Source organism: Salminus brasiliensis, chromosome 11 (assembly GCF_030463535.1).
Source record: "Salminus brasiliensis chromosome 11, fSalBra1.hap2, whole genome shotgun sequence".
Taxonomy (NCBI): domain Eukaryota; kingdom Metazoa; phylum Chordata; class Actinopteri; order Characiformes; family Bryconidae; genus Salminus; species Salminus brasiliensis.
In genome coordinates, this window is record NC_132888.1 from 14,406,682 (window position 1) to 14,418,656 (window position 11,975).

Consider the following 11,975-nt stretch of genomic DNA (forward strand, 5'->3'; position numbering starts at 1 on the left):
GCAAACAGTCTCCATTATCCACAGGTTGGGTTGGCCTAGACTATGTAAAGACAGGAACAGTGGGGACAGGTGTGTATTGTTTGTAGACTGCTCTCCACAGAAGACTTTCTGGTCAGAAATACAGAGGCTTCAATGCAAGAAGCAAACTACCAAAAAATAATCACCCAATTACAGTTTGCAAACAGTCCCCATTATCCACAGGTACTATAGCTCTTGTCTTCATTAATGGTGTAACTGCTGACGAAAGCAGCAAAATGGATTCTGATGTGTACAGAAATAAAAATGGAAAGTTCTTGCCAGGCACTTCATTAAATTTCAATTGAGGATGTATTCCTTATGCTTAAGAGAAAACTTAAGACAACAAGGCCGAAAGCAAGAGCGAAAGATGTTGCTAAAAGCTAAAGAATAATAATGCTACAGTGCATAAATAGTGTACAGGGAGAGTTTTTTCTCGATTTATTTAGAGTCAAAGGATTTGACTGACAGTGCAGCATTATCAATTGTCAGAGACTGAATTCCACATCTTCTACCACTGGGTTGGGTTTGCCTAATTGGTTGGGTTGGCCTAGATTGTGTAAAGACATGGCATTACTGAAGTAGACTACATTACAGTAGACTGTATGTATGTCTTCCAGTCTAAACTGCATACAGTTTCATAAAGGCTGTGATGTCAGTGGTGCTCATTGTTAGGTCATCAAAATTGGAATTCTCACGAGTTCTTCAGTAGTTGGTGAACCAGTCGAGAGTCAGGCAGCACTGAAAGAGTGAAGGGATTATTTGGACGACGTTTCACCAAAGATGTAGGAAATATCAGTTACACAGGTAAATTTGTTTCAACAGAACTGTAAAATGTGCCGTTTCGCTGGTGTGTGGAATTTGTTTGTTTATTGTTTCATTGTTTTCATCCCTGAAATGTAAATAAGTGTATGAACATGAGCAAGTTAATAAAAACATGACTGATAAGGCAGAGACAATGTGGATGTAACTGTTTTAGATGGCATTAACTAGAATTAACTTTAGAAACAGTGAACATACTGTATTTTTTACTGACAAAACTAATGTTGGCACATCGCCCACTGAGGAGAAAACTCTTGTAGATGAAAATGTGTACTCATCAGCATTTAGTGTGGTTCTGGTTAGCTGTAGCATTAGCGCATTAGCTCCTCTAAATAGGTGTTTGTGAACACTTGGGATTCTAAAATATCTCAATGAGAAATCACACCACTAATGGAGACATGAGGATTCTGATGTGGTTTGAAAATTTGTAGTGAATGTTTGATATTTTTATTTCTAAATGGAAACTGTTGAGTTTTAATTCTTGCCTGGTCTCTTTTCTATTCTCCTGAGTAGTAGCTAGGAACAACAGATGATGCAGCTGAGGTACGTAGTTCCTGGTGTGCTAGCGCTCGTAGGCTGCTGGTGGTGGTACACCTCACGCAAGAAAGCACAAATCACCAGCCAGGACAATGAGGAGACACAGGCCATGGAGAGCTCCTGTCAAGACAAGCCTAACGCTGACGAGGAGAGGCCTTCTGACCAGGAGGTCACAGTGCAAGTCCATGCACCAGCAACAAAAACCTCTGCAGGAGAACCCGTTGGCTCACCAGACACAGTGATGGCATCTGGGCAACTTGGCTCTCCTTCCTGCAGCAGTGCAACTACAGGCTCCCAACAGAACAGCCCTGAGACCATCATGCAGAATCCCCCAGTCCCATCCTCAACCCCATCAGCAGAGCACCCAGAGTCTGAGGCAGAAGTAGCGGGTGACATTTTACCTGTGGCTTTTCCTGAGAATGTCCAAGAGGACTTGGTGAAAGACAGCCTTTGCTTCACCAGAGATGACTTCACTACAACCACAGCTGTGGATCAATGTGCTCAGTCTGTGTTTGGGCAATCTGTTGCCCCAGAGAGCCCTATGGTGTCTGCTTCATTTCCCCTCTCTGCCAGCACACCTATCTCAGACGCTTGTGTAGAACCCCTTCTCCATGAAAATTGCCAGCCAGCAGAGACTAGCATCAACATGGAGGATCTTCAGCACTTGGTCGCCGGTCTCATTACAGAGGTCATTTTGGTGGCTCAACAGGAGGTTATGGCGGAGAGCAGCTGTGAAACCTCTGAGGCAGAGAAATGTTCTCATAACAGACCAGAGACAGCTGCTTTAAGCACTGAGTCAAGTCACCTGCCTACAGGAGATAAGCTGGACTCAGCTACGCAGCCTCAGGATCAAACAATCGACAAACAGGAACCTGACACTAAGAAAATAGCACCTACTGTATCCTCGGATGTGGAGCTGTCTAAAGCAGAGCACCCAGAGTCTGAGGTAGAGGTAGCTATTGACATATTGGCTGTACCTTTTGCTGAAAATGCCCAAGTGGACTTGGTGAAAGACAGCCTTTCCTTCACCAGAGATGACTTGTCCTCCACTACAACCACAGCTGTGGATCAATTTGATCAGTCTGTGTTTGGGTACTCTGTTGGCCCAGAGAGCCCTATGGTGTCTGCTTCACTTCCCCTCTCTGCCAGCACACCTATCTCGGACGCTTGTGTAGAGACCCTGCATCATGAAAATGGAGACTTCAGCCAGCCAGCTGAGACCAGCGACAACATGGTGGAAATTCTGCACATGGCCACCGATGTCATTACAGAGCTCATTTTGGTGGCTCAACAGGAGGTCAGGGTGGTGATCAGCTGCAAAACCTCTGAGGCAGCTAGCAGCAGCACACCTACTTTTAACGACAAGGAAACCACAAAGGCAGAGGACCTCCACGCATCTCATGTGGGATCCTCTTCTCCAAGTAACACAGATGACATACAGGAGGAGGCAGCACAGATCGTTAAGGAAGTCATCAACGGCTGCCTCTCTCCTTTTGTAAATGAGAAGGCCCAAGATAAGGAGGAGAGTTTGGTGTCCTCTCAGGGAGAGTTAGAATTGGCCCTGGTACTTCCCAAGCTTCAGGCTGACGAGGCCATAACTGCAACAAAGGACTTTGGGTGTGGCACATGCCAGTCAGAGGTTGGCATTGGTAGCGAGCACCTTCTCTTCAGCACAGCTGTGCCTGAGAATGAAGAGGACCTTATTGAGATTTCAGGGTTCTTGGCAGTAGAACCAGTTTGCTCACCAGTCACAGTGGTGGTGTCTGGAAAACCAGGCACTCCCTCTTGCAGCAGTGCAGCTACAGACCAAGAGGGCAGCCCTGAGATGAACAGGCAGAATCCCCCAGTCTCAACCTCAACCCCATCAACTGTAATAGAGAAATGTTCTCATAACAGACCAGAGGCAGCTGCTGTGAGTACTGAGTCAAGTCACCTGCCCACAGGAGATAAGCTGGACTCAGCTACGCAGCCTCAGGATCAAACAGTTGATAAACAGGAACCCGACACTAAGAAAATAGCACCTACTGTATCCTCGGATGTAGAGCTGTCTAAAGCAGAGCTCCCAGAATCTGAGGTAGAGGTAGCTGTTGACATATCGGCTGTACCTTTTGCTGACAATGTCCAAGAGGACTTGGTGAAAGACAGCCTTTCCTTCACCAGAGATGACTTGTCCTCCACTACAACCACAGCTGTGGATCAGTGTGCTCAGTCTGTGTTTGGGTACTCTGTTGGCCCAGAGAGCCCTATGGGGTCTTCATTTCTCCCCTCTGCCAGCACACATGTTTCTGATGCTTCCGTGGAACCCCAGCACCATGAGAATGGGGATATTAGCTGGCCAGCTGACACCAGCAAAAACATGGAGGAACTTCAGCACTTTGTCGCCGGTCTCATCACTGAGGTCATTACGGTAGGGCAACAGGAGGTCATGGACGTGAGCAGCTGCAGAACCTCTGAGGCCGCTAGCAGCAGCACACCTACTTTAAATGACAAGGAAACCACAAGGGACAAGGACCTCCACGCATCTCATGTGGGATCCTCTTCTCCAAGTAACACAGATGACATACAGGAGCACCCAGCACAGATTATGAAGGAGGTCATCAATGGCTTCCTTACTCATTTTGTAGGGGAGAAGGCCAAGGATAAGCAGGAGTGTTTGGTGTCCTCTAAGGGACAGTTGGAATCGGCTCTGGTACTTCCCAAGCTTCAGGCTGAGGAGGCCATAAGTGCAACGAAGGATTCTGAATGTAGCACATGCCAGTCAGAGGACGGCATGAGCAGCAAGGATCTTCTCTCCAGCACAGGTTTGGTCTCAGCTATGCCTGAGAATGAAGAGAACCCTATTCAGATTTCAGGGTTCTTGGCAATAGAACCAGTTTGCTCACCAGTCACAGTGACGATGTCTGGAAAACTGGACACTCCCTCTTGCAGCAGTGAAGCTACAGACCAAGAGGGCAGCCCTGAGATGAACAGGCAGAATCCCCCAGTTCCAATCTCAACCCCATCAAATGTAGTAGAGGAATGTTCTCATCATAAGAGACCAGAGGACACTGCTAGAAGCACTGAGTCAAGCAACCTGCCTACAGGAGATGACCTAGACTCAGCCACACAGCCTGAGGGTCAAATGACTGACACTGTACTTCCCAAACTTCCGGCTGAGGAGGCCATAACTGCAACGAAGGACTCTAGATGTAGCACATGCCAGTTGGAGGATGGCATCAGCAGCAAGGACCTGCTCTCCAGCACAGGTTTGTCCTCAGCAGTGCCGGAGTGTACAGAGGACCTTCTTGAGTGTTTAGGATACTCCATAAGTTCAGATAAAAAGGAAGATGGACTACAGGAGAGTTCAGATGTTTCAGTGGAGGAAAAGCCAGCATTGACTAGGGAGCATGTGGCTGCTGCGTCTGAGGCAGAATTGCTCAACAGGACAGGCCTGAATGGAACCATTGAAGAAGAGGCTGAACAGTCAAGAGGTGAGTGCCATAATTCTGAGAAGAATGACGTTTATTTGTAATGAGGTCACTAAGCATGCAGGGGAAGAATTTAAAGACTGATAGTAGTTTCATAAATGAGAGGAAAACATTTAGATTCAGTTCAAGAAATAGTAGTAATTAGGGATGTCCTGATCAATGGCTCAAAATGATTGCAAGGTGTTGACTCTGAGTAACCGTGTTCAGATTGTAATATGTCTAGCCTGTACTGGCTAGCCTGAATTAATGGTATGAATGTAAAATATGACCAGTTTAAGGTCACTGAATAAATATTAACTTTTTGATTCAGGTTCAGATGTGAACAGCATGGGTTCAGTGGGAACCTTGGAGACAGGATCTGGCCAGCAAAGTAGCAGCCAAGCCAGCCTATCACAGAGTTCTGAGCCGATTAAGTGGGAGGTTGAGGTGCCAAAGGTGAGCTTTCTCAGTACTGAACTTAATTTAAAAATGTATGTAAAAATGTCAGTAATGAAGTCTGTACTGATTCATTGTTCTGAAGCCAAGTAAAAACTCTATAAAATACACCTGAATGTAAATAATACTCCAGTGTGAACTCACAGCAGTGTCCAATGTATTCTTTAGATATTTAGAATTGAACAGACCTCATATAGCATCACTAATATTGACTTTGCTCTTCTATCCTATGTTGTTTGTAGCATCTCGTCAGCAGATTAATTGGCCAGCAGGGGAAGTATGTGATCTTTCTGAAGCAACGGTCAGGTGCAGAGATCTACATTATAACCCTGCCTCACACTAAAGAGTTTGAGATCTGCCATATAGAAGGTGAGTGGGATATGAAAGCCATTAGGTTCTGCTAAGCTGGATTGATGGAGAGAAGTTTGATTTGTGTGTTAAAACAAATGTGTTTTTCTGTTTGTTTTTCTATCCTTCCCTTCCCCTGCTCTCAGGCACTCAGCAGCAGGTAGATAAAGCACTGGCCTTGATTGGCAAGAAGTTCAGAAACCTGGACCTGACCAACAAATATGCACCTCCTCCACTGCCATCACAACTCATGATGAACTGGGTAATAATAAAAACAGTAATCATATATTATTATTTTTAATAATATTAATATTAATAAAGAATAAATTTATCTGTAGAAAAGATATGGTTTATGTGTGGGTTGCTTAAAGTAGCGGTTTCAGCTGATTATGACCTTAATCAATGATCAGTTGGGGCCTTGTTCAGTACCTATTTCCCTCAGCACTCAATTAAGTATTTTAAAACCCTCAGCCCGTCTTCTCGGTTCTTTTAGTGATTGACCAACTGTATGAAACTGTCTTTATTCGTGTATCTATGCATTTTTTCTGTGTATAGATAGATATGGTAGCAAAATGCTCCATATTCCAGTGTTTATTTAAGCTGTATTGATTTCTTGCAGCAGAGTGGCAGCCAAGCCAGCCTATCACAGAGCTCTGAACTGATTCAGTTGGATTTTGAGGTGCCAAAGGTGAGCTTTCTCAGTACTGACTCTACCTCTTAAACAGAAGTCAGTAATGAAGTTCTCCTGTCTGTACTGAACTACTGTATTGAAGCCGAGTGAAAGCACTGTATAATACATTTGTATGTAAAAAGTCTCCCATGTGTGACTTTGCTCTGACGCCCTATCTTTCCTTCGGTTTGTAGCATCTCGTCAGCAGATTGATTGGCAAGCAAGGGAAGTATGTGAACTTTCTGAAGCAGAGCTCTGGTGCAGAGGTCTACGTTACAACCCTGCCTTACACAAAGGAGTTTGAGATCTGCCGTGTCAAAGGTGAGCTGAGAGTGAGCTGTGAAAGCCATTAGTTTCTGCTAAGCTGGATTGATGATGATTTTGATTTGTGTGTTAAAGCTTGTTTTTCTATCCTTCCCTTCCCCTGCTCTCAGGCACTCAGCAGCAGGTAGATAAAGCAATGGCCTTAATTGGCAAGAAGTTCAGAAACCTGGACCTGACCAGCCTACATGCCCACGTTGGACCAGGTAATAATACTAATACTGATAAGTTTACATTCAATACGTAAGCGTTTCACAGTGGTCTTTAAAGACTTTATAGAGGGTTGGTTTCACAGACCTAGCATTCATCCCAGTGAATGTTTAATACATGTAATAAACAGCATCGGGGGGATGTTAGAAGAGCTGTGTTTTTCTACAGGTGAGTCCTTTGACTGCTTTTGAGTGTGCAGGCCTGACTGTGACCAGCTCTTTTCTCTGTTTCAGGAGAGCATCGAGGTGGCTCTCAGCAGACTCCCTGTGCCGTACTACGACATGATCCAAAGAGTCACTCACTCTACTGCTGAGGAGAGGAGGCTGACTGACAGCTCAACCAATTCAGCTCTGTTCCCAGAAGAACTCCCTTATCCCCCGGGAACAGTTTGGTAGTTTTGCTGTTTGTGTTGCTGTTTTCCCCAAGTCAGCTTTTAATAAAGAACCTCTCAGTAATATGCACATCCCTGAAGAGTCCTTGCATCTGTACAATCTACTCCTAACCTTGAGTAATGGTGTACACTCACCAGCCTTTGAAAAAATAAGAGTGTTTCAATGGTCTTGATTGAAATCGGTGGTTCCATATACAGCCATGTCAACTTTAAATTTTGTAAATGCTTCTACAGAAACCCCCACCCTGTATTTTTGGGTAGTGGACACTTTGAACCTTGAAGATCTACCTTGTTAATGCCTGTAGCTCATCTGCTGATGCACATTTTGTGTCAGTCATGCCACAGATCTTCTACACCTTTCAATTCCTGACTATACTGGCTGGGTATTTTTGCTGGTGGACAGTAAAAGTGCAAAAAACCCCAGTCTACATTAATGGATTCAGAGTTTGTTATGGATGCTGTCTATGCAATAACACACTGGGGCCAGTAGATGGCGGTTGAGTTCAGGACTTTAGCCTTGAATAATTTTGTCAACTTCTTTTAGGAGCACTGACAGGAGCACTGCTGAGCACTGAGAGGACTGAATCTTGTTTAAAATATTAAAATGTTTCATGTTTCAACTTTCATATGACTTTTGGAACTAAGGCCCCAGATTGCTTGACAATGGTGGTGAACAGAAACAGGGCTCATGATGGTCACAGCACAGATATGGCCATTTTATAGTGTATTTTTGTTTTATCATCATATTCATAATAATTTCATATATTAACTTTGATACAAACACAATATACATACATTTGAAACATTTCACAATAATCCAGTCTAAATGAACCTTGCTTAAATCTTAAGATTTTAATTATTCAGGAAAGGTTCAGTGGATTTTTAAGTGAATGCTGAATGCAGACAGTAAATAGAGATGTGCTTTGTGTGAGGAGCTGAAAGTGGTTTGCAGGGTTGCTAACTTTGAGAAATGTGTTGGGGGGAAATTTGGAGTGAGGCAGAGTTGAAAACCAATAAAATGCAGCATGTCTGTATTTTAATTTGTAATTATTTGTATTTATTTACCAACATCCTCGCCTGCAGTGTTTAGAGTAAGGACAGGTGTAGCTAAGTTTAAAGTAAGGGCAGGTGTAGTTAAGTTTAAAGTAAGGGCAGGTGTAGCTAAGTTTAAAGTAAGGACAGGTGTAGTTAAGTTTAGAGTAAGGGCAGGTGTAGTTAAGTTTAGAGTAAGGACAGGTGTAGTTAAGTTTAGAGTAAGGGCAGGTGTAGCTAAGTTTAGAGTAAGGGCAGGTGTAGCTAAGTTTAATGTAAGGACAGGTGTAGTTAAGTTTAGAGTAAGGGCAGGTGTAGTTAAGTTTAGAGTAAGGGCAGGTGTAGCTAAGTTTAGAGTAAGGGCAGGTGTAGCTACGTTTAAAGTAAGGGCAGGTGTAGTTAAGTTTAGAGTAAGGGCAGGTGTAGTTAAGTTTAGAGTAAGGGCAGGTGTAGCTAAGTTTAGAGTAAGGGCAGGTGTAGTTAAGTTTAGAGTAAGGGCAGGTGTAGTTAAGTTTAGAGTAAGGACAGGTGTAGTTAAGTTTAGAGTAAGGGCAGGTGTAGCTAAGTTTAGAGTAAGGGCAGGTGTAGCTAAGTTTAATGTAAGGACAGGTGTAGTTAAGTTTAGAGTAAGGGCAGGTGTAGTTAAGTTTAGAGTAAGGGCAGGTGTAGTTAAGTTTAGAGTAAGGGCAGGTGTAGCTAAGTTTAAAGTAAGGACAGGTGTAGCTAAGTTTAAAGTAAGGGCAGGTATAGTTAAGTTTAGAGTAAGGGCAGGTGTAGCTAAGTTTAGAGTAAGGGCAGATGTAGTTAAGTTTAGAGTAAGGGCAGGTGTAGCTAAGTTTAGAGTAAGGGCAGGTGTAGTTACGTTTAGAGTAAGGGCAGATGTAGCTAAGTTTAGAGTAAGGGCAGGTGTAGCTAAGTTTAAAGTAAGGACAGGTGTAGTTAAGTTTAGAGTAAGGGCAGGTGTAGTTAAGTTTAGAGTAAGGGCAGGTGTAGCTAAGTTTAGAGTAAGGGCAGGTGTAGCTAAGTTTAATGTAAGGACAGGTGTAGTTAAGTTTAGAGTAAGGGCAGGTGTAGTTAAGTTTAGAGTAAGGGCAGGTGTAGTTAAGTTTAGAGTAAGGGCAGGTGTAGCTAAGTTTAAAGTAAGGACAGGTGTAGCTAAGTTTAAAGTAAGGGCAGGTATAGTTAAGTTTAGAGTAAGGGCAGGTGTAGCTAAGTTTAGAGTAAGGGCAGATGTAGTTAAGTTTAGAGTAAGGGCAGGTGTAGCTAAGTTTAGAGTAAGGGCAGGTGTAGTTACGTTTAGAGTAAGGGCAGATGTAGCTAAGTTTAGAGTAAGGGCAGGTGTAGCTAAGTTTAAAGTAAGGACAGGTGTAGTTAAGTTTAGAGTAAGGGCAGGTGTAGTTAAGTTTAGAGTAAGGGCAGGTGTAGCTAAGTTTAGAGTAAGGGCAGGTGTAGCTACGTTTAGAGTAAGGGCAGGTGTAGCTAAGTTTAAAGTAAGGGCAGGTGTAGCTAAGTTTAGAGTAAGGGCAGGTGTAGCTACGTTTAAAGTAAGGGCAGGTGTAGCTACGTTTAGAGTAAGGGCAGGTGTAGCTAAGTTTAGAGTAAGGACAGGTGTAGTTAAGTTTAGAGTAAGGGCAGGTATAGCTAAGTTTAGAGTAAGGACAGGTGTAGTTAAGTTTAGAGTAAGGGCAGGTATAGCTAAGTTTAGAGTAAGGGCAGGTGTAGTTAAGTTTAGAGTAAGGGCAGGTGTAGCTAAGTTTAGAGTAAGGGCAGGTGTAGCAAAGTTTAGAGTAAGGGCAGGTGTAGTTAAGTTTAGAGTAAGGGCAGGTGTAGTTAAGTTTAGAGTACGGGCAGGTGTAGTTAAGTTTAGAGTAAGGGCAGGTGTAGCTAAGTTTAGAGTAAGGGCAGGTGTAGCTACGTTTAGAGTAAGGGCAGGTGTAGCTAAGTTTAGAGTAAGGGCAGGTGTAGTTAAGTTTAGAGTAAGGGCAGGTGTAGTTAAGTTTAGAGTAAGGGCAGGTGTAGCTACGTTTAAAGTAAGGGCAGGTGTAGCTAAGTTTAGAGTAAGGGCAGGTGTAGCTAAGTTTAGAGTAAGGGCAGGTGTAGCTAAGTTTAGAGTTAGGGCAGGTGTAGCTAAGTTTAGAGTAAGGGCAGGTGTAGCTAAGTTTAGAGTAAGGGCAGGTGTAGCTAAGTTTAGAGTAAGGGCAGGTGTAGCTAAGTTTAGAGTTAGGGCAGGTGTAGCTAAGTTTAGAGTAAGGGCAGGTGTAGCTAAGTTTAGAGTAAGGGCAGGTGTAGTTAAGTTTAGAGTAAGGGCAGGTGTAGCTACGTTTAAAGTAAGGGCAGGTGTAGTTAAGTTTAGAGTAAGGGCAGGTGTAGTTAAGTTTAGAGTAAGGGCAGGTGTAGCTAAGTTTAGAGTAAGGGCAGGTGTAGTTAAGTTTAGAGTAAGGGCAGGTGTAGTTAAGTTTAGAGTAAGGGCAGGTGTAGCTAAGTTTAGAGTAAGGGCAGGTGTAGTTAAGTTTAGAGTAAGGGCAGGTGTAGCTAAGTTTAGAGTAAGGGCAGGTGTAGCTAAGTTTAGAGTAAGGGCAGGTGTAGTTAAGTTTAGAGTAAGGGCAGGTGTAGTTAAGTTTAGAGTAAGGGCAGGTGTAGCTAAGTTTAGAGTAAGGGCAGGTGTAGTTAAGTTTAGAGTAAGGGCAGGTGTAGCTAAGTTTAGAGTAAGGGCAGGTGTAGCAAAGTTTAGAGTAAGGGCAGGTGTAGTTAAGTTTAGAGTAAGGGCAGGTGTAGCTAAGTTTAAAGTAAGGGCAGGTGTAGCTAAGTTTAAAGTAAGGGCAGGTGTAGTTAAGTTTAGAGTAAGGGCAGGTGTAGCTAAGTTTAGAGTAAGGGCAGGTGTAGTTAAGTTTAGAGTAAGGGCAGGTGTAGCTACGTTTAGAGTAAGGGCAGGTGTAGTCTTCTCACACACGCAGCGTTTAAATTTCAGTGACGTACAATGGGCGTAACCTCCCGCAGGTATACAAACCACCTGCTCGGCCATCAGCCAATCAGCAACTTGCTCACGGTCTGTTTAGAGACTTGGATCTTGCAGTGAGCTTTAATGTAGCAGCACAGAATGTTCTTATTTGCGGGAGATCGGACCGGAGATCGAGTGTCCCAGTCAATGCGGGAGAAATAGCAGCCCTGTTTTAACAAGATATTTAAAAAGACTTACACTCGAAGGTAGTTGTTGAAAGACTGAGAGAGTTCCTCCTTTCAGCTTGTATCCCTCCAGACTGCTTTCACAAACAGACGATATAGCGTTGGAGAATCGACTCCCGAAGTGTCGACTCCGCGACTTCAATTCGTCTGGGCGAACGAATCCTAGAGTGTGAATGCTGTGAGTCGACTCATTGACTCGTTGTGGCGTTTTTCATTGTATTCGGGTCGTGTCATTTTAAAGTGTGTGTAATCCTGGTTTCATGAGTATCAGAAGTTGTTTACCTAATCTCATCGAAATATCTGCAATATCTCTCTACACTTAACAGCTCTGGGTACAGAAAACGAGGCTCTTCGTCATTAGAGCATCAATAAATAAGGATTAGAAACACTAAAAATAAATACTGATATTTTATATATATCAGTATATTATAATAGGAACAAGACAATATCCAACTGTCAGGTAAGGATGGGTAAGGTGGTTTAGACCCTTGGCCAGCTATCATCCTGTGTCCAGATTCCTTTGTAACAACTCAACAAATTGAGT

General features: G+C 43.5%; 1 protein-coding gene and 1 long non-coding RNA gene across 2 annotated transcripts in view; one reads left to right on the forward strand and one right to left on the reverse strand.

The window, feature by feature from the left end:
- LOC140565781 (uncharacterized) overlaps positions 1–11,502 on the reverse strand; it is a 33,310-nt gene extending 21,808 nt beyond the window's left edge. The window contains exon 1 of the long non-coding RNA XR_011980613.1: positions 11,445–11,502. This is a non-coding gene — a long non-coding RNA (uncharacterized lncRNA). The remainder of the gene's footprint in view (positions 1–11,444) is intronic.
- LOC140565641 (uncharacterized) lies at positions 1,370–7,285 on the forward strand. The gene is made up of 10 exons (XM_072691679.1): positions 1,370–1,693; positions 3,206–4,175; positions 4,620–4,844; positions 5,152–5,276; positions 5,519–5,645; positions 5,771–5,886; positions 6,244–6,312; positions 6,489–6,615; positions 6,729–6,821; positions 7,059–7,285. Exons 1-10 carry the CDS (start codon positions 1,370–1,372, stop codon positions 7,136–7,138), a joined length of 2,256 nt encoding a protein of 751 aa, XP_072547780.1. The 3' UTR covers positions 7,139–7,285.
- Positions 11,503–11,975: the final 473 nt, after the last annotated feature.

Bases quoted from the DNA above. Each gene is read 5' to 3' on its own strand.
- LOC140565641 (XM_072691679.1), top strand. From the start codon at position 1,370: ATGCAGCTGAGGTACGTAGTTCCTGGTGTGCTAGCGCTCGTAGGCTGC. The intron at 6,313-6,488 runs GTGAGCTTTCTC...TTCGGTTTGTAG, and splicing joins TGGATTTTGAGGTGCCAAAG to CATCTCGTCAGCAGATTGAT. The intron at 6,822-7,058 runs GTAATAATACTA...TCTCTGTTTCAG, and splicing joins ACATGCCCACGTTGGACCAG to GAGAGCATCGAGGTGGCTCT.